This window comes from Mauremys reevesii, linkage group 2, assembly GCF_016161935.1.
Source record: "Mauremys reevesii isolate NIE-2019 linkage group 2, ASM1616193v1, whole genome shotgun sequence".
Classification (NCBI taxonomy): Eukaryota; Metazoa; Chordata; order Testudines; family Geoemydidae; genus Mauremys; species Mauremys reevesii.
Window position 1 is genome coordinate 10,706,571 of NC_052624.1, and position 21,321 is coordinate 10,727,891.

Consider the following 21,321-nt stretch of genomic DNA (forward strand, 5'->3'; position numbering starts at 1 on the left):
GCAAAAATTGGTCCTGCTAGTGAAGGCAGGGGGGGTGGACTTGATGACCTTTCAAGGTCCCTTTCAGTTCTAGGAGATTGGTATATCTCCAATTATTATCTATCAAAGGGCCAAATTCTGATGCCATTTTCACATAGTGGACAGGACATTACCCCATGGTTGGTTCTACTGAAATCAACGGGTCTGTTCATGAGGAATAGCACTACTGAACCTGAAGAAGGGTATCAGAATCTATCCCAGAGGAAAAAGAAGGATTTATTGATTAGTCAGAAAGAGAGAGAGCAAATTTGGCAGGAGTGGGGATAGAAAATAAACACAGCTGTGGCAGGTACATAGTGATCAGGTCTAAAATTGCTTCTCTTTTGATATTGGTGTATTTAAGGAAGCTGGAAGCCCCACTTACAATGGAGAGGAGAAAAGATTTTCCAATATTCTTTTCTATGAGATCAATCATATTTTTCACCCAGGGCCCAAAACAGTGAGAACGAAACAAAACAATCAGACATGGGAAATAGTTGTATAAAGATCATGATTAATATTTCTGATTATTTCCAGGAAGAAGAAGTGAATGAACCATTAATCTTGTTGATGTTGTAAAATTAAACTGTCTGAAATACAAAAGTAAATTGAGATCTATTCTAAACTTAGAGCTTGTTTCCTGAGCTGTTGAGTAACCAAGTCAACTGGAAGTGTGGGCTCCACAACCCCTCTGAAAATCAGGCTGCTCTTGCAACCTCTGGTCATGTGAAAGCAGTGCTCAGGTGAGTAATGAACACAGGATCTGGCCCAGGAGAGCAACCAAACACTTTACAATCTGGGATTAGAATGTCTTATTCAGATTATTTTATGCAGTTTTATTGTATCTTGTGCTCCATTTATTTGAATTTTGGTTTTCTTGTGATCTCTCATTGTTTTCTCTCATGGATTTCAGCATTGCACTGTCTCTGCATTTTTTCTTACACCGTACTACAACAAATAGCATACAAGCAACAAATACAAAGCATAAAAACATCTGAAGTTTACAAAATGTAGAGACATTTTAAATATTGTAAGTATTTAAGCCCGCGCTGAAAAGTTACCCCAAACCATGCAGGTATACTGATGGCTGAGAATGGATGGTTGTTTTTCCAGCTAAGTTAAAACAGCGTTTTCTTAGCTAATGTCAGTTATAATAATAAGGATATCCTAATGTTCCGTAAGAGCCTGATTCTGCCATCCTTACACACACTGAGTAGCATCGTATTCTGTGAGTTGGTCCTTTGTGATGCTTTGTGAAGTACAGTGCTACTCAATATGAGTAACGGGGCAGAATCTAGCTCAGAAGAAAGCACTGTAACACCCAGATCTTTCTGATGTCCTTTAACGCTGAGTATGGTTAACCACTAAGGACTAGATTCAGATACCCTGTTCACGAGGAATGGTTCTTCACTCCACATAGAGTGCCACTGCAGAGCAGAGTTTGTTACATGGTACAAGCAGAGAGAATGACAGGCGCAGACAGATAAAGTATATGGTCCCAATTATTCTACATCACGGTGTTGTTTCTCTTTCCACACACAAAAAGAAGATCCTGTGCCGCCCACACAAAACAATACTGTAATACTGTGTTTCTCAAAACGTGGGTTGCAACCCCCACCCCAGGTCATGAAAGGCATTGAAAATTTTATTACAATCTAAAGCAAAGAAAATCTCACTCCTCATTTCTTGAACACATTTGCCCCTCAGGATCAAGTTTTCTCTTTCAACTTCTCATAACACACACACACACACACACACACACACACTCTAAAGGTTGATTGTTATAACTGATACATTTTTAATTCTTACTCGTATCGGAAATGTGAGGAAGTCGCAATTTCTTTGGACTTGAAATAAGGGGTCACCAACCTTAAAAGACTGAGAAACACTGCCCCAAATGAAATGAAAGGATTCAACCGTAAAATGAATTAATCTGCAACATAATTTAAGTAAACAATCGCACAGAGCTTCTCATGTACAATCAGGCAACCTTGCTCATAAGCAATTGGCTGAAGCAAAATGTCAGCATGATAGGTAGTTTCTTTTTGCATAGATGAACTTATGGAGCCAAATTGAAGCCTGGCATATGCAGATACAGCCACAGTTGATTCAATTAATTTGTTATTGTCTACACAGTTCACATTCTAAGTTATCCTAAATGTTACCAAAGAAGCAGGTGAAATGCCAACTCCTACTAATGTTGTATATGCCAAAGGCTAAGCAGCAATATCTAAATTCATAGCTTTTACAGTATCTTCTCAATTCCCTTCTCCTTTGCATTTGTCATCCTCTCTTTTAGCACTTCTGTATAAAGTAACATGCGCGGTTAAGGATGCTGTTTCTCTTTCATGGAAGTGCAGTAATAATGAACGTGCAGTAACAACGCAGTGCAGTGCAAGGGCACACAGCTCCTACAGTTAAGGTGTGTGTGCCTGCTGCTACAGTTTGCACCTTTCCTAGCCTCTTCCACAGTTTAATATGAAGCGAAGTCCAAAAAAGAAAAAGATGCTCATGCAATGAAACGAGCCGCATCTGACCATCTGTTCCAACGTTAAACTGACTGCTTAGGGAAAACAATGACGGAAAACCTGTTTAACACAGTTACTTACAAAAGCTGCAAGACTCAGAGAGTAAAAGGCACAACGGTACAAAGCACGGGGGTTCATGTTCCGAAGCAAGTGGTGTCATACTCCACCTCCTCAGCCTCCATGAGCCCGTTTTACCTTCCTCTCCTCTTCCCCCTCTCCTATCGGTTGCTGATCTGAAGCATTTATCTTTTTGCCCAGGAGTGACGTAACAGTAAAATGAGGAGGAAACTAAATATTAACAACTCTCTCGGCTGTGATTGACGAGGCTGTGGATGACATGCTTTCCACCTTTCTTGACCTTGCAGTATATGTGCTGAGATGGCAAAGGCTAGAGTATGTGAGCACCCCTGAGATTATGGTAGCTTGCACTCCCTTCTGGAGAGAGACCCCTCTTTCTGCCTCTGGAATCCAATAGGATTTTAGTAGGCATTGATAGATTTGTTACCATTGACCATGTTGCATTTAACGCAACAAAATATGTATGAGACAAACCCTTTAAACATGGTGATGGTTAATATTCATTCATTCTAACAAATGTGCATCTTATTCCTGTTTCAAACAGTGTGTGGGGTGGGTAGGTAAACACATAATATTACATTTTTTAAATGTGTGGCCAAATTCTGCACATATACACAACTCCTGGGGTTTGAATGCACATTGTGCATGCATCTGAAGGCCAACTTCAGTCCCAGGAGTGTGGGTATACATGAAAACTTGCATGTGAGTGTATTTATATATTACATCCCAACAATCTGTATGAAAAGAACATTAAGGTTGCAAAGTCAAGCACTCACAAGATAGGAAATGCCTGAATTAACTTGGCCTCTGCTGTTGTCCCCACAGCTTCTCCCTGTCCCCTTCTCCCCATCCAACCTCTGCCCCCTCCCTGCTCGTCCTGTGCTTCTCCTGCTCCTTCAGCTCCTGCCACTGTCCCTCCCACTCCCCGTCCCCTCTCCCCCTGCCCTGAATATCTTCCCCCTTCCCTGCTCCCATCTGTCACTCCTCCTTCCCCTCTAGCTTCCTAGATGGGGAGCATTGAAAGCACAGGGCAGCTAGTCTCCCTGGTGCCAGAAAAGCAATTGCAGGGAAAATCCTGTTCAGCCCCTGCAGCTCTGAGTTGCTCTGTGGGGGTGGCACATATACATTCCAGTTGGCATGTAGGAACTCTGAGGGGATGGAGCATGCTCAGTCCAGATGGAATCTTTGGGGAATTTAGCTGCCAAACTCCAACTCTCTTGGTGTAATTTGTGCAAATCTTCGTGGAGACAACAAAGGCACATCCCTGAAAGCAAATCAATCTTCCGGCCACATGTTAAGTCCCTGTGCCAAACCATGCAGGCACTAGAGCTTCTCAACAAAATATGTGTACATTTTTAAACATAGGCAAAACAACATATTTTTTCTAACCTTATTATCAGAAATTACTGAACCATTTTAGATGGAATTTTCCAAAACTACTCAGGCTGAGGCAGATGGAGAGCGTAGAAAATTTCAGGCCAAATGGTTAAAGTTTGGCAAAGTTGAATGAAACTAAAAACAAGGTCTCATAATGGAAAGTGTCAGGGAACCTGAAGTACAGGTATTGCTGCCTATATATAGAGAGCTTTTCAGGCATAGACCTCACAGTACTTTACAAAGGAAGTAAATAGTAGCTTTATTTTACAGATGGGGAAACTGAGGCACAGGGCAGCAATGTGACTTGACCAAAGTCACCCAGCAGGCCAATGGCAGAACCAGGAATAGGTATTGGGTCTCCTGAGTCTCAGTCTAGCACTCAAGCCACTAGGCCATACTGCTTCTATAAGATGCACAGCTAACCTATAAGCAGCCATTAACATTTGCTGATTACCTCAGATAACTAAATAAATATGTGGAACTAAATAAACGCGGTATTTGCACTAATCAGAGCATTTCCAATAGTAAATTAGAACAGGGAGCTTTACCAGTTTTCTGATATTTTACGTAGCTTCCTTATAGTCCTTGTAATTCCTGTAAATATCACTCATGACCAATGCAGTCATCCCAATCTCGTGCCAAATAAATCCTTTATGTCACAGTGCACCATCATATATGCTCTTTCATCCTCCCTCTACAGAGAGATACAATATGAATTAAGTGCATTTTGCCAAGCATCCATTTGGGAGGTCTACAATATGCCAGTACTTTTCAGGGTTAATTCACAGAGTACCTTAGGATGTACCTCATTTGGTCCAGGGGTCATAGCCATGTTGATTCAATCTTGGGCCCGCTGCACCATTTCATTGATCACCCTGGAAGCAGGTAAGTATATATTCATATACCCACTGTGAGTATGTATGCACCTATGTGGTGTGAGTATTCATCTGTCTGTGGATTTAATGCATACTTTACCAAAAATTGGTCAAGGTTTTCAAAAGTGGCTAGTGATTTTGGTTGCCCCCATATTTGAGTGCCCGCCTTGACATACCTTAAAGGGTCCCGATTTCCAGCGGGTGGGCGCTGAGCACTTGCTGAAGATCAGCCCCCTTGAAGGTGTCTCAGGCTGGAAACCCCAAAACTGAAGCACCCATGGTCATTAGTCACGTTTGAAAGTCCTGGTCCATCTTCCCCTGTTTAGCTTAACTGGCCTTTTTTTGTGATTCTCTGCAGCAGGGACATTTTATTCAAATGAAGTCTAGTCAATTGTCAACGTTTTATGTGACGTTTCGGCTGTTTGTAATTCAGAACATGTGGACTGGTTCAAATAAAATCAGAGCCAGACTGGTTAATTTTTGTCCAGCTTACCACTTCACCCCACAGCTCTACTACTGCAACCTGGTTTTGAATTGTACCATCCTGGCTCTCCCTTTCCTGACCCTCCCCTGAGTAAGCTGCCCACTGTGCCAAATCAGTAACTAGTACATTTTCTTTCCAATCGTTGTTACACAACTAGTGATCAACAGCTTACTATGCTTTTGCACATGCATGTGGTCTGCCAAGTTATAGCTAGACCTGGCAGATTGCTTAGAAGACGGCAGAGATGAAGAAGGAGAAAGCAGATTTCTAGTGGAAGAAATCTGCATATTGCTCAGACTTTCTCCGAAGGTGGAAGTCGGCCACTTCAGTTCTGTAAGGATTTCAGTTGCGGCTTGTTGTGAGAGCTGCTTCAGCAAGCCCTAGCCACTCACGCTATCAGTTTGTGAGATATTGGCTGCTAAAGTGAGGTCAGGCCTGACGTCGGACAAAGCAAGCTGACTGTCAAGATTGTGATGGTAAAGATCTCATTATGTGCCAGAGGTGAAAATGAACAACCGTCAGTGCCCTTCACAGTTCTGTCTCTCCTACCTGTCTGCTCTTGTCTGTTACCACCATTCCTCCACTCCACCAGCCTCGCCTGCTTCTCCTAGAGCCATTTCTGTGTGCTCCCTTCTGCCAACAAAAAGGGACGGGTTCTAATATTGAGGGGTTCCTTTCTAAGTTTACAAAACCCACTGGCTCAAGCCCCCCTCCTCCCCTTCCTGAAACCTGAGAAAAACCTAAATGCCCTCCCTGCCCTAAGAGCAATACTTCCCTGCTCGCAAGCCCTGAGTCTGGATAACACTGGGGCTGGGGAAGGGAAGGAAACACAGCATTCATTTAGGAAAATACAGCAACAAGAAATCAACAATACGAATACCACAGTAACTCTGGCTGTCGTCCTTTGCTCACTGTCCCTACCAGCAGTGTGAATGTCCAGTGGATAAATGTCCTCCTCCCTGCCCCCTGCTCATGGTTCACTGCCATTGCTTAGCAAAGTTCCAACCTCCAGGAGTGCACTCAGGCAGGACTGTCATCAGTCGCTTGGGGAAGTGCTGCCAGGTCCTCTCCCTGTACCACCTTCCACTGTACCATCACCTCTCCACCATCTCTCCCTGGGCTACCGCTGCTCCCTCTTCTCTCGCCATGCCTGCACTATTTCTCACTGTACCCCGCTGCCCCTTATGGCTACCCAGACTGTGATCCGCCCGAAGGACTAGTGCATAGTTGCACTGTGCTGGGAGCAGCCTAGGAAGCCGACTCCTACCTGGCGAATCACGGTCTGCCTCCTGGTTCCTCTGCTGCTCCAGGGACGGGAGTAAGGAGTGCTGGGCCTGTCCCTGATTCAGCATGCGCTCCTCAACAGGCTGAACAGCCATGCTGCTGGGCATGGAGGAGACCTTTGCTCAATGTTCTCTCCACGCCCTTCCATCCCTTCCTGCCCACATGCACAAGGGGGGACCTAATGGCTCTGAGGATCCTGCTACTGCCTGTGTGCTGAAGCAGTGGTACGGTGCATTGGCACAAGGGCGCATCGGGCACTTGTGCCCCCCTGCCGCCATGTGCAGGGCAGGACACCATCTGACCCTTAGGGTATAAGCTGTTTGGGGCAAAGGCTTTCTATGGGACTGTACACTGACTAGCACAATGGGGCCCCAATCTGCAGTAAAACTATGACTGTAATGGAATCCTATGCTTCAAGGCTTCAGCCATCATTTGCAGGGGTCAGGAAGGAACTTTTCCCACAATGCAGAATTGGTTGCATTCTAGGGTGGGTTTTTTTTCCCTTTTGCTCTGAGCATCTGAGTTTGGCCATGGGTGGACATGAGCCACTGATCAGGGTGGAGTGGTGTTCTGAGGTGGTGAGGAAAAGCCTCTTTCTTAGATGTTTGTCTGGTGTGTCTTGCTCACATTGTCAGGGTGGAACTGATCAGCAGATTTGGGGATGGGAAGGGATTTTCCCCAAAATTAGATCGTCAGGGAACTTGGGGTTGTTTTTGTTTGTTTGTTTTGTTTTGTGTTTTGCCTTCCTCTGCAGCATGGGCTGTGGTTCACCTGTGAGGATCATTTGGGCATATCTCAGCTAATCAATTCCCCGTCTTTGCAGGGGTGTCAGGCTCTGGTGGCACTTCTCGAGTTCTCTGCCTGTGTTATAAAGGAGACAAGGTAATCTAATGGTCCCTTCTAGCCTTAAAATTGATGAAATTGAGCATCCTGTTTGTAGTCTTTGGGCATTATCTATATAGAAATAATAATAATAATTAAGCAGCAAAGAATCCTGTGGCACCTTATAGACTAACAGATGTTTTGCAGCATGAGCTTTCGTGGGTGAATACCCACTTCTTTGGATGCAAGCAGTGCATCCTCTAATAATAATTAATTGTCTCATAACACTGGAAAGCTGGCAGAATCCTAATTTTCCTGTGGCCTAAAACAGGTGTTTCTACCCTTGACGTTTCACCATCGAAACAACCATGATCCTCACCCCCCATCCTGGCTGATGCCCCAGGATTGAATTGGGGACCCCCATCACAAAAAGCATGAACGGCGATAGCCTGAGCTAAAGCTGTCTACCTGGCGCTATAACAGACTCGTATATTCTGTGGATTGGGCTCAGAAGGGGACCTGTACCACCCCAGACCAGGTACTTGATAGTCTGATCAGAGAGACCAAGAGTTGAGTGGGAATGTAATCTGGAGTGACTTCTTGTGTGGTCCATCTAGATCAGGGTTGAGAACCATGAGCAGGACAGCACAGAGAAGCTTGTATTACCAAGGATATTCATGTTGGGGGATGAATTGAAGATTTCAGCCTCAGAGCTGCTAATCCGGAGCCTTCCACCAGCAGAAAAGTTATTGAAACACTGGTTCTCATCCAGGGATACACATACCCCTGGGGTTACGCAGAGGTCTTCCAGGGGGTACATCAACTCATCCAGCGATTTGCCTAATTTTACAACAGGCTACATAAAAAGCACTAGCCAAGTCAGTACAAACTAAAATTTCATACAGACAATGACTTGTTTATATTGTTCTATATATTATACACTGAAATGTAAGTACAATATTTACATCCCAATTGATTTATTTTATAATTATGTGGCAAAAGTGAGACAGTCAGCATTTTTTTCAATAATAGTGGGCTGTGACACTTCTGTGTTTTTATGTCTGATTTTGCAAGCAAGTAGTTTTTAAGTGAGATGAAACTTGGGGTACTCAAAACAAATCAGACTCCTGCAAGGGGTACAGTAGTCTGGAAAGCCACTGATTTAAAAGATACAATTTTGGAGTGAGGGTCTGGGAGGAAGTTTGAGGGTCGCGCCTAACTTTTTGAGACTACAAGAGCTAATCAAATGTCCAGTTTATAAGACAAGCAGGAGTGTTTAAAATATGAATTGACATCAATACAGAAGAGTTATACATTGTGATATTTATGGTGCTATGATAACAGAATGGCAATTATAGAATTGTACTAACAGTTTGGCCGTTTTGACTAACACTTGCTGACTGAAAAGCACAGCACAGTCAAATTGTATTCTGGTAGATATTTTTGCCTAGCAACAAACAGACAGTGTAATTGTTGGAAATGATTTTAATTACATTGTATATGAAATGGGCAGATGGATTTTAATGAGCAGCCATGAGGATTGCTTCAAGGAAACACTTAGTGAAAAGCATTCAATCATGTTTAAACCTATTAAACTAAATCTGTGTAAGTGCATTCATATTGGGAGTTTGTACCAGTGTACCAAGAACAATTCTGTTTCGGGGAGGTTTTCTAATATAGAGAAGGCCTGATGTTGCAAAGGCGGATGGGACTTCCAGGTGAAGTTTTCAGAAAGCACACTGGTGTCTCAGTACTTTCCTTCAAAGAAATCGTAAAGGAACGATGTGCATGCAGTAACAGGACTGCATGAACTGGTGTGTGTTGTATATATGAATAATTCTAATAACCTAGTTAGCTTTCTAAATGGTAGCTTGTGTACGTTTAACTGGGTGTAGCGTGTGCATTTATTTCATTTATGTTTAACATGGCCAAAGGCTAAATCAATAACATTTGACTTGATTTGCTTATATATATGTAAAAATGTTCCCCTTCCGTACATATTATAAATAGCCCAAGCTGGAATTCAATGACAGGGTTGTTAATTTTCATATTAATGGGGTAATGAGAAGCTTTTCCTACTGAAGGGTATCTGACAGAGTCTCTCATGAGCATATCAGCATAGGCACACTCCCCACGCTAAGTATAACATCGCACATTTACATAGGTATAAGTCAAAAATTTTCCATCAAATATGTTTTTTAATGGAAAATGGTGTTTCGAGGTAATGGCAATTTTTTTGGGGTAAAAAAATCTTTCCATTGAAAAATGTCAGGTTCTCGTCAAAAGCAAAAAACTGTTTCCAGAACAGAAAACCAAAATGTTTTTGTTTCAAATTGAACATTTTGGATTTCAGCTCCTGAAAACAGTTTTGGTTTCCAGATGCTGAAAACAATACCAAACAAAAAATTGGCTTTCAGGGGTTTTTATTTTTACAACTGCTAGAAAAATATTGACGAAAAAACTTGATGAAACTGATTTTTTTCCTTTTTGTTGAAATATTAAATGGTGCAGAAAAAAATAATTCCTTGATCAGCTCTAATAGGTTCATTATAGCGGTGGAGAAAGGGGAAAGCGACTGTCATCCTCTGAAGCATTCGTTATGATCATTGGATTGAACAATGGCCCAATTTGCTATGAGAGCTAACATCAGCCAGAAAGATTTTCATTTAAACAATTTTCAAGTGAACTAGAAAAAAAAATGCTCTCAAAAACACCAAGTCTCATATGGATCCTATTGGAAATTCTACTGTGCTCTTCTGGAATCCTTCAACTAGTCTTTGCAATCATCAGTTGATCTCTCTTGATTATTCATGGAGGACCCAGTAGGTCAATAGTATGATTGCTCTGTTCCAGAAGCTAGTTGTCATCGATGATGCTCGTGGCACATGCACAGAGAAGTTAGATAAAAACATAAAAGACTCTTGCTGGAAGGTTGCAGCATAACACTACTTTGTTTCTTTGAACTCAGAATGATAACACACAAGGACCCCAAAACAGAGAGACAAAGCAGGCTGCCCCCTAAAACACAGAGCCACAACTCAACCCGCTGTACTCTAGGCTGGTTCTCTGCAGACTGAAGGCACAGATATTCATGTTGCCTTACAGAGCCCCTCAGCCTGCAAGTAGGACCAGGAGACCCCACTGACAAGTGAAAGTGATAGCTTACAATTTGAACGCCATTTTCAGTACACCACATGGACTGGAACCAGTAAAAAAACAACAGAGAGAGTTTTTAACCAGGGAAATCTTCTGTCCCTATTTTTTTAATTGGCCAAACAACAAGAAAAATAGTTTATAATAAAATAATTGAGATTACACTTCCCTGCTGCACAATATACCAGAAAATCACAGGGGTTTTAATATTGCAGGCCCCAGAAAGTCTACTTTTTCAATCCTGATTTAATCAACTGCTTGTAATCACCTTGCAACTGCCAGATACAGCCCTTCGATAGAACTAAGTGTGTGATCATGCCACATATCTGCTGGCTGCACTCAGTCTGGGTCCTGTGGCAGAGCAGGAGAAAGAGAAACTCCATTCCTGCTTGGGGTTCAGGAAGGGGTGTCCCAGCCCCCTAAAGATGGTGAAGTCCCTTCTTCAGAAGTGTTTGACCCACCCCCCCACCCTTGGGACCAATGGGCCTTGGATTTGTAATGGCTGGTGCCTCCATCCATTGGCCAGGTGAAGTGATAGCTACGATTTCTAGGATAAATTAACTAATATATTAAACCAAAACCACATGAGATATCAACCATTTACTTCCTGGAACACGACACATGGATAATGATGGAAGGGGAGGGGAACAGGAGAGGAGACTTAGGGATGGTGACTAAATGGCGCCCCATCCTGCACTATAACACTACACTAAAACCCCACAACAGCAATATAACAGGAAAACACCCCGCCCCACAGCCCTTCCCAAAGTCCCCACAGTTGAGCAGCTGGGGTTCAATGGATAGGCCGGTGTCGCTGTCTGTGCTGTGGGCTAGTCAATGGGCTGGTATCCCAGGCAAATCAAGCCAGGGCCGATCTCAGGCTTTCAGTGCAGCAGGGGCCTCTCAAGAGGCTCTCAGGCTTTCTGGAGCAGAGCAGGGGCTCCAGGTCAGAAAATGGTTTCCTCTCCATGTGGCTGAGAACAAGCACTCCTTCCCCTACGTCTCTCTCTTCTCTCTCTGTCTGATCACACAGAGCCTCTCCTGAGCCTCACTTGGGGCCACTCTGGCAGGTCAATCAAGCTTCTGGGTGTGCCCTCCAGCGTAACCCAGCAAGCAGGCAGTGTCAATCTGCAGCTCCAGACTGCCAGGGGCTACCCGGTTTGGGGGGGCTGATATTAGGATGTGCTCTGCAAAACTAGCAAGGAAAGAGAATGAGGAGCCTAGAAGCCAATTGTGAGACTCTGAGGCCTAGAGTCCAAACCTTGTGGAAGACACAGACATTGTGACTCGTTTGGTGAAAAATCAACTATGGTTAGACCTCTGGTGTACCAAGACCATTGCCTACCATGCTGACCAATACTGTCTCATTGTTTCCTTGTACTCTCCCATCTGTCTGTGTGTATCCAGCTTGTCTTATACTTAGGGTATGTCTATACTACACGATGGATCAGCGGGCAGCGACCGATCCAGCGGGGATCGATTTATCACGTCTAGTCTAGACACGATAAATCAACCCCCGAGTGCTCTTCCATCAACTCCTGTACTCCACCATCGCGAGAGGCTAGGGTGACCAGATGAGAGGAAGAAAATATCAGGACACATGGGGGAGTGGTCACCGGCGGAGCAAAAAAAAAAGGGAATACTGCAAAATATCAGGACAAATGCCTAAATATCAGGATGTCTGGTCACCCTACAAGAGGCACAGGCAGAGTTGACGGGGGAGCGGCAGCAGTCAACTCACCGCAGTGTCTTCACATTATTCACATAGCTGAAGTTGCATAATTTAGATCAATTCCCTTCCCCTGCCCCCAAGCGTAGACCAGGGCTTAGATTGTAGCCTCTTTGGGGCAAGGACTTCATTTTGTTTTGTGTTTGTACAGCACCTAGCACTATGAGGTCCTGGCCTTGACTAGAGCTCCTAGGGGTTATGGTAATATAAATAGTAAATAATAATAAACAATGAGATACAAGCGTAACATAGGGCCACCCTATGAAATTAATGGGGCTATTTACAGAGTAAGATACTAATCAGCATGAATTACAATGACAGAATTAATAAGAAACAGATCTTTGTGTGCTCATCCCAGAATAGTCTTTAGATACCAGTTTCATGTTCTTATTTGTTCCTTCTCTCTTGTTCTGCTATCAACCCCTGTACATTCTGTATGGTCCACAATGGGATTCACATTGCACAAGGATTTTGTAATGAGTGTTACTCTAGGGAAAATTCTACTCCTGGAGACTCTGCCTTGTAATATTTTAAGAAAGGAGGAGAGACATGGTTTTCGGCCATGATAATGCCACCTTTCATGTTCCTGTGCTTGCTTATTATAAGAGGTGTGGTCCAGGCACAGGATTGGAAGCCAGGGTCTCCCAACTTCTTAACACAACTCTGACATTGACTCTAACTGTGGCACTGAGCAAATTCATATACTGTCTCTGTGCCTCAACCTCCTCATACACAATGGGAATAATAAAGGCTTTCCTATCATTTTGGAGATGAAAAGTCTATTAGACATATGTCACCGGCTGGCTGGCCCGTTAAGACAAGATGGGCTCAGCCTTACCTGTGACCAGACAGCTACCCCCCAACTGACTATGATGGAGACTGACCCCAGCTGTGGGGAATCAGAGAGATGATTATTTAAACAGCGCTGAACACCGAGTGGGGAGGAGACCCAGAAGAGAGGTGCAAAGGTGGGGAACTCAGGCTAGGAACACCACAGGGAGCAGAGTAGGTTCTGTGGGGGAGCCCGGATATAGAGTCTGCAAAGAGCAGGGAAATCCCTGAGGGAAGCTGCCTGAGTACCCAGGGAGGGGCAACAATGGGAGCAACCCTGCTGGGAGAAAGCAGCATAAGAGCTCTGAGAAGGGGCCAAGCAGCAGAGAACTTCAGAGGAGCCTGTGAGGGGCAGAAGAATTAGTAGTTTGGGTTTGTTTGGACTTACCATCAGACCTTTTGTTACCCTGGAACGGGGCTGAACTTATGAAGTGATCTGGTCAGAGGGTGAGGACATGGAAGACTTGGACAGACGCAGCCCATCACAGAGCCGTGGCAGTGGCCAGAAGGGGGTGGAATAGGCAAAGTTCCCCGCAACGCTATGACTTGATGCCAGGGGGGCACTACGGTAGGAAAAGCAACCTATTACAACATCGTTTTCCAGATTATGATACCTCTGTCTGCTTATTCACATCAAGCTATTCTTTCCCATCCTTATTTCTTCCTCTGATTATCTTACATGGATCAAAGTTTCTTCTTTATGTGTGTTATTAATATATGAATAAATACAGTAAATTAGCAGGTAATAGGAGAACTTTCTCATGATAGATTTTTTTTTAATTCTCTCAGCTTAGGGGGTTGCTCTAATGCTGGTACCAAAGCACTGGAGTAAAGATGGTAACTATGGGTCTATCGAATGCTTAATTGTAGTATTCAGCTCAGTACAGAAAATTGGTCAGTGGCATTTGGCTAAAGCTGAATAACAAATAGCCCAATAAATAATACAGTCACATATAATATGTATAATCACTTATTTCAGCAGGAAGTTCCTAATAAAAAACAGTTGTTAGTCATCTTCATATCCTCACCACATAGGCCATTAGTAAGATATTATTTTCCCTATTATATTTTAATAAATTTATTAAATATAGTCCTCATTGCACTGTATGTGGAAAGCACTACAGAAAGAACATTTGCTTTTAATTAAGCAGGCGGATGGGAATTTCATTACCAAACCCCTAATAACCGCTAAAGGTTGTTATTTCTATTTTCTAGGAAGACATTTTAGCAACTGAACCTAGTCTGAAAAGAATGACCTGCTCTTTTATAAAATGTTTGTTACTTCTTTCTAAATGCTAAGCGGCCTATTTTTCTCTGGAAAGACAAGAGACCTCGCTCAGGATTAGAACGAGGCAACATTTTTCACATGAATAGTTTCTTTGCTGAAAAAATGCAGTTTTCAAGCTGGCTGAAAGTGTTCAGGAATTCATGGCAAATTCAGCAAATAGCTTTTGGGAGGAGGAGCCTAAATGTTTCATTTTCTAAATGAAACATTTTGACCTTTCATTTGGAAATGATGTTTCATCTGAAATTTAGCTAGATGTAAATAAAAAACAACAAGTATACAAGCAAAACCCAAAACCAAAGAGAAACTAAAAAAAAAATATTAATTTCAAGTTGAAGAAAACATTTTGTAAAACCCAAAACATTTTTTTTCCAATTTTTCATTTTAATGAGAAAAAAAAAACAAAAAAAATCCATTCTGGGTCAACTCAAAACTAACTTTTTAAATTTTATTTTTCAATTTGGTCATTGAACTCAAGAATAATTTATTTACTCAACTCTCCTCAGAATGTTCATTTGCTTATATCATTGCCCTTGGGTTATGATAATATGCAAGGCCCAGATCCACAAAGGTATTTAGGCTCCTAACTTCCACTGGTACTTTTGTAAATCTAAGCCTGATCACCTACTGTTATTGCAGAGGGTACCACTAAGTTATGGTCTGGAGTAAACAGTCATGGAATGGATTGCTGACCATAACGGCTGGTCAAAACATTTCCATGGAAACCCTTATTCACGAGAAAATGGCCTTTTTATTAAACAGAAATTTTGGAAGACAATTTCTGCTTATATCAAAAAAGTTGGGATTTTGTAAAAAAACAACACTTTTTCTCTATTTTTGACAACTGAAAATTGAGTTTTTAATTAATATCTTTACTTCAAAACCAACAATATTAAGTTTTACAGTGAAAATGTTCACTTTTCATATTGCTGAAGACTGAAACAATGTCAATTCAGATTCTCAGGGTTTTTTTCCTTTCAAAAATATTGACAAAATAGGGGGGAACTTGTTCTCATTGAAAATTTTCATAGGAAAATGTCTTTTTCCCACTCTCTCTGCTGACTACATTAAGGGCTGGTCTACACTTGAAAGTTACATTGGTATAGCTATATCCCTCAGGAATGTAAAAAATCCACACCCCTGAGATGTAGCTACGCCAACCTAACCCCAGTGTACACAGGACTAGGTCAATGGAAGAATTCTTCCATAGACCTAGTTACCACCTCCTGGGGAGGTGGATTAACTATAGCAATGGGAGGACCCCTCCCATCACTGTAGTCCGCGTCTACACCGAAGCACTGCAGCTGTGCTGGTGTGGAGCTTTAAGTATAGACATAGGCCAGGTCTACACTAACAAGTTAGGTCGACCCGACTAAGTTGCTCAGGGGTGTGAGTAATCCATACCCATGACTGACATAGTTAAACTGACGTAACCCCTAGCGTAGACAGTGCTAGGGATATGTCTACACTACGAAATTAGGTTGAATTTATAGAAGTCAGTTTTTTAGAAATCATTTTTATACAGTTGATTGTGTGTGTCCCCACACAAAATGCTCTAAGTGCATTAAGTCGGAGGACTGCGTCCACAGTACCGAGGTTAGCGTTGACTTCCGGAGCATTGCACTGTGGGTAGCTGTGGGTAGCTATCCCACAGTTCCCGCAGTCTCCGCTGCCCATTGGGATTCTGGGTTGAGAGCCCAATGCCTGATGGGGCAAAAACAGTGTCGCGGGTGGTTCTGGGTACATGTCGTCAGGCCCCCCTCTCCCTCCCTCCCTCTGTGAAAGCAACGGCAGACAATTGTTTTGCGCCTTTTTTCCTGGGTTACCTGAGCAGATGCCATACCACAGCAAGCATGGAGCCCGCTCAGCTCACCGTCACCGTACGTCTCCTGGGTGGTGGCAGACGTTGGACTGCATTGCTACAGAGCAGCAGCAGCAGCTCATTGCCTTTTGTCAGCAGGCAGTGCATTACAATTGGTAGCCATCGTTGTCATATTCCTGGGTGCTCTTTTAGCCGACCTCGGTGAAATCGGTCTGGGTGCCTGGGCAGACATGGGAGTGACTCAGCCAGGTCATGCCCATCTTCTGCCAAGCACCCAGGAGATGACGATGGCTAGCAGTCCTACTGCACTGTCTTCTGGCAAGCAGCCAGGAGATGATGATGGCTAGCAATCATAATGCAGCATCTTCTGCCGAGCACACAGGAGATGACGATGGTTACCAGTCATACTGCACCGTCTGCTGCCAGCCTAAGATGTAAAAAATAGATGGATCAAAACAAGAAATTGACTCAATTTGTTTTGTGAAATCAACGGCCTGTGAAACCCAGGGTTTTGAGTTCAATTCTTGAGGGGGCCATTCTGTGTGACAGTTGTTCATGTTTCTTTTTGATGCAAAGCCACCCCTTTTGTTGATTTTAATTCCCTGTAAGCCATGTCATCAGTTGCCCCTCCCTCCGTCAGAGCAACGGCAGATAATTGTTTCGCACAAAACCAGGTGAGGAGGCGACGGCAGCGCGGTGACAAGAGGGACATGGTCATAGACTTCTCACAAAGTACGGGCCGAGCAATGTGCCCCGGCAATGTGCACATCATGCTGATGAGCTCTGCATGAACTCTGCAAACACGCTGGCCAAACAGGAAATGAAATTCAAAAGTTCGCAGGCCTTTTCCTATCTACCGGGCCAGTGCATCTGAGTTGAGAGTGCTGTCCGGAGTGGTCACAATGAAGCACTCTGGGATAGCTCCCGGAGGCCAACACCATCTAATTGCATCCACACCAAATTTGACCTGATTTCAGCACTAATCCCCTCATTGAAGGTGGAGTACAGAAATCGATTTAAAGAGCCCTTTACGTCAAAAAAAAGGGCTTTGTTGTGTGGACGGGTCCAGGGTTAAATCGAGGTAATGCTGCTAAATTTGACCTAAAGTCATAGTGTAGACCAGGCCTAGGTGGACAGAAGAATTCTCTCATTGACCTAGCTGCCGCCTCTCGGGGAGGTGGATTAACTATAGTGATGGGCGAACCCTTCCCATTGGCATAGGTAGTGTCTACACTGAAGCACTACAGCAGCGCAGTTGCAACTGTGCCATTGCAGCAGTTTAAGTGTCGACAGAGCCTGGGCCTAAAAGGCTCATTCTGCAGAGTTACAACTGTACTTACTGTGACTCACAAGGGGAACCCCTGGGAAAGCAGTGGGAAGAACGATCATAAACCTGTACAGGACTGGGCCCTACATCTAGACCATGGGGTCAGATTCTGTGTTTCCCCTTTAGGAAATACAGCCCTGGGTAGTGGGGTGGGCATGTTAGCTTTAAGCTGCCTGTGTGCTCACCGAGTTGCTCCAAGCACCAAACAGGCCCCAGTGTAATCTAGATGTTCCAGAGGCTGCTCTGAGTTATGGTAGCCTGTCACTGGTGATGATGTTGGCTTGTGGTACAGTCCTGTTCCCCTCCTGCCCACTCTTGTCTGAGCACACCCCTATGCCAGGGCCATTATAGCCAGTGCCAGCGCCAGGGTAAAAAGGTATCATCTCTCAACCCATACATGCCATATATAGACAAAAAATGGCAGGTAGGAGAATCTCCTTGGCAAGAAATGGTTGCACATCTAAAGTAGTATTTGTGAAAGCTTTTCTTTGAAGGAGTCATACAGTTCACACATCAGCCTTTGGGCCTGGGTGCTTTCCCATTTTCACAGATCTTTCCTCTATATGGCCACATGTCGTGATTCAGACACCCACTGAGTGGTAACTGTTGGCAAATGCTATAATGGTGACCACTGCATATCATTTAACCCCGTTATTCAGTGTTACTAGCAGCATCACCAAATTGTGTGAGATGCAATCAAGAAGAGGTAATGAACCCATAATGAGCTACATTTGCCATCCACTACCCAATGTCAGCTAGCACTTCAGATCCCTACTATGTGCTTCCAGTGGTGAAGAAGTAGGTTGAAGGAACAATGAACCTCTAATGGTGCTAACTGCTGAACCTGGGTAGCTCATCAGCAGCTACTGGTTTATTAGATGGTCCCCCAGAGGCACAGGGCATACCCCAATAATTATCAAGTTAAGTTACCAATCATTCTGGCTACCATTTCCTCAGACCTCACACTAGCCAAAATACTAAAAAACATAAACTAGGTCATTTAACCCATTTCTTGGCATTGTGGCAGGCCTGATCTCATTATTCTTTAACAGATGGCTGTCTAGCCTTGAATATCTGCTCTGATGCTGATTCACATCCTCCCTTGGCGGCTAGCTCCATTGCCTCTTTTTTCTTACAAAGTTTTTCCTTAATATTTAACGTAATTTCTCCCTGCTGTCTTGGAAACTCGCTTCTTATTCTGTCCCTAACAACGAGAGGGAATAATTGATTCCTGTCTCCTTTATAACATCTTTAACCATTCCCAGATAATTGCCATCTCAGTTTTTCTCCAGATGCACACACACAGTTCTTTTAGGATTCACCTCATAGACCTCATTTTCCAAGGTTTTTATGCTAGTCACTCTCTACTGAACTCTCTCCATTCTGTCTGTCTTATTTGAAGGAAGAATGCAATGTTGTTTTTTTAAAAGAGCACCCCATAGATAACAGTCTGTAAGGTCCCCAAAGAAGAAGAAAGTATAAAGCTATTTTAAAAGGAATTCGTTTGGAGGTGTGTGTTAAAATCTGACAAGTCCCTTCATAATACCTTAAAGAATCTGAGCAGACAAAAAAAAAAAGCACCCAGCTTTACAAAGAAGTTTTCAGGGCAGAATTATAGGGTCCCTTGAAATATGGTGCCCAAAATTAAATGCTGTTCTCTTCCAGAGACCTAAGCCAGTATCAGGAGGCACTGTGTACTTCCACCATTAATATACCCGATAGATTTAGATGCAGTGTAAATGAGATCATATACCTCACAATGCAACTCTTAAATGCAGCTCTGCCTAAGAGATGCATGAGCTGTATGAGGAGTGTGTCTGTACTGAACTACAGCGGCTTTGAGTAGCATGGAAAAATACACTAGATACGTCTCATTTGAGGTTGTACTTCCTAGGTGTAGCTGAGGTGTAACAAAACCTACGGATGAGATGCATCTCAGCTGGGCTGTGTGCTTCAGAAAGAGCAAGGAAATGTGGGATAATGGCCTTGCTTACCTTTGATGCTTTGTCGTCCTCTGATCGGGGTAAAGATTCTAACATTGACTCTGTGACACTGGCAGTCTGCCCTGGGGTTGGTACTCGCATTCTTGAGTCACTTGAGCCAGCTTGACAGACTCAAAGTGAAAGGCCCCTCCTCCATGCAAAGCCTGGGTATGTAGGCCGCATATGGAGGAGAAATGCAGGGGCTGGAGGGAGGAACGGAGCACTTTGGGGCTTCCAGAGTAATGGGGTGGCTGGGAGGATGAAACCCTCCGTCTTGAAGGAGGGGAAATGAGACTTGTGACTCCTGGGACTGACTAATACAACGTTTCTCTCACTGACCCAGACTCAGCAGAGAATGAGGTTGCGGGCGTTATCTTGGCTTTGTGGTTTCCCCCTTTAGGGCTTGCTGTGCTCTTCCTTACAAAGACTAGAGGAGAGGCATGAGCTGTGCAGATGAGGACTTCACTAAGAAATGCAGCACAGGGAAAGGAAGCAGGTGACAAACTGACAGGAGAAGCAGAGAAGCAGCGAAACTGCTCACTCATTCTCTCATCAGAGAAAGGCGGTGGGAAGGGGAAAAACCCCTTGTCCCACTCACCACCTAGCACATTAGCATGCAAGTGTATTACAGAACAGCAATTCCAATCCAGGGTGGAGACAGAAACTAGTAGAGGGGGAAATAAAGTACAAACAAAGCAGCCTTCTAACCTCATCAGTCAAGCCCTGTCAGAGCCGGGAAAGCTGTTAGAAATCCTGCCCATTGCTGGGAAGTTCGTGTTATAAGGCATAGATATGGCAGCACTTGTGTGTCTCTTGGCCAGTCCAGGTTCTCTCCTTGCACATTCCTAGCGTATGAGTCAATAGGCCGGAAAACACCTCCGCTCATGTACATACTGCACAACACATTTTCAGATGGCATGTTTAGAAACTTCAGCTGTTCGTATTCAGCCTTGTGAAGCAGCAATAAACAGCATTTGGGATGGCTGAAAGTTGCAGCAGAGATGCATCGTTTTGTATTGAACTATGCAGAGAAACAGATTTCTCGTTTGCTTGATTCCATAGGTGTTGCTAGAGGAACCGGCTCTGCCTTCCAAGTTGATTCACCCATTTCTGGCAATGACATTGTCTCAATTCCCCATGGAAACTTCTACACTTCCTGCCCCCAAAACTACTGTGTAGTGTCGTTCTCCACCCCCAGAGGTGACTGTAATATGATGAGTGGAACTGGAGAAAGAGAATCAAGTTCCAGGAGGGACCTACTTCAGCGTGACACAGGTCATGAGGAGGTGTGGGGAGAGCCTGAGCGAGCATAAGTTGGGCCAGCTCTAAAACACAAGGGCCTTGGATAGGCAGGCTGGAGCAAGACTGATTACAAAACTCTAGAGGTTCAGCATGTCACACAGGCCTCTTAGCATATGTAGTAAAGATCTGTTTCCTACAACTCTGCCTGCTTGTCCCTTGTTGCTAATGAAACAGTCACCAAGCAGGAGTAGTGGAGGGAGCGATGCATGTATAGCTTGCAAATCACATTGTAAGTACTTTGAGTTCCTTCTCGAGGAAAGATCTGCTAGAAGTGGAAGACGTTTTCCTTTTTTACTAGGATTTATTTACTTTGCAGGGAACTCACAAGCATTTCTAAAAGGACGTGATGACATTGCTCATGCTCTCTATGAACATTGCCCCAACGGAAACAATTAATAATCCCTGACTCTTCTGTGGGCCACCT

The 21,321-nt window shown here is 43.8% G+C and overlaps 1 protein-coding gene across 1 annotated transcript in view; it reads right to left on the reverse strand.

Annotated features, from left to right (window-relative positions):
• Positions 1–2,684, reverse strand: part of GHRHR (growth hormone releasing hormone receptor) — a 36,523-nt gene extending 33,839 nt beyond the window's left edge. The window contains exon 1 of the mRNA XM_039526044.1: positions 2,628–2,684. Coding sequence (XP_039381978.1) covers positions 2,628–2,684 — 57 coding nt within the window. The remainder of the gene's footprint in view (positions 1–2,627) is intronic.
• Positions 2,685–21,321: the final 18,637 nt, after the last annotated feature.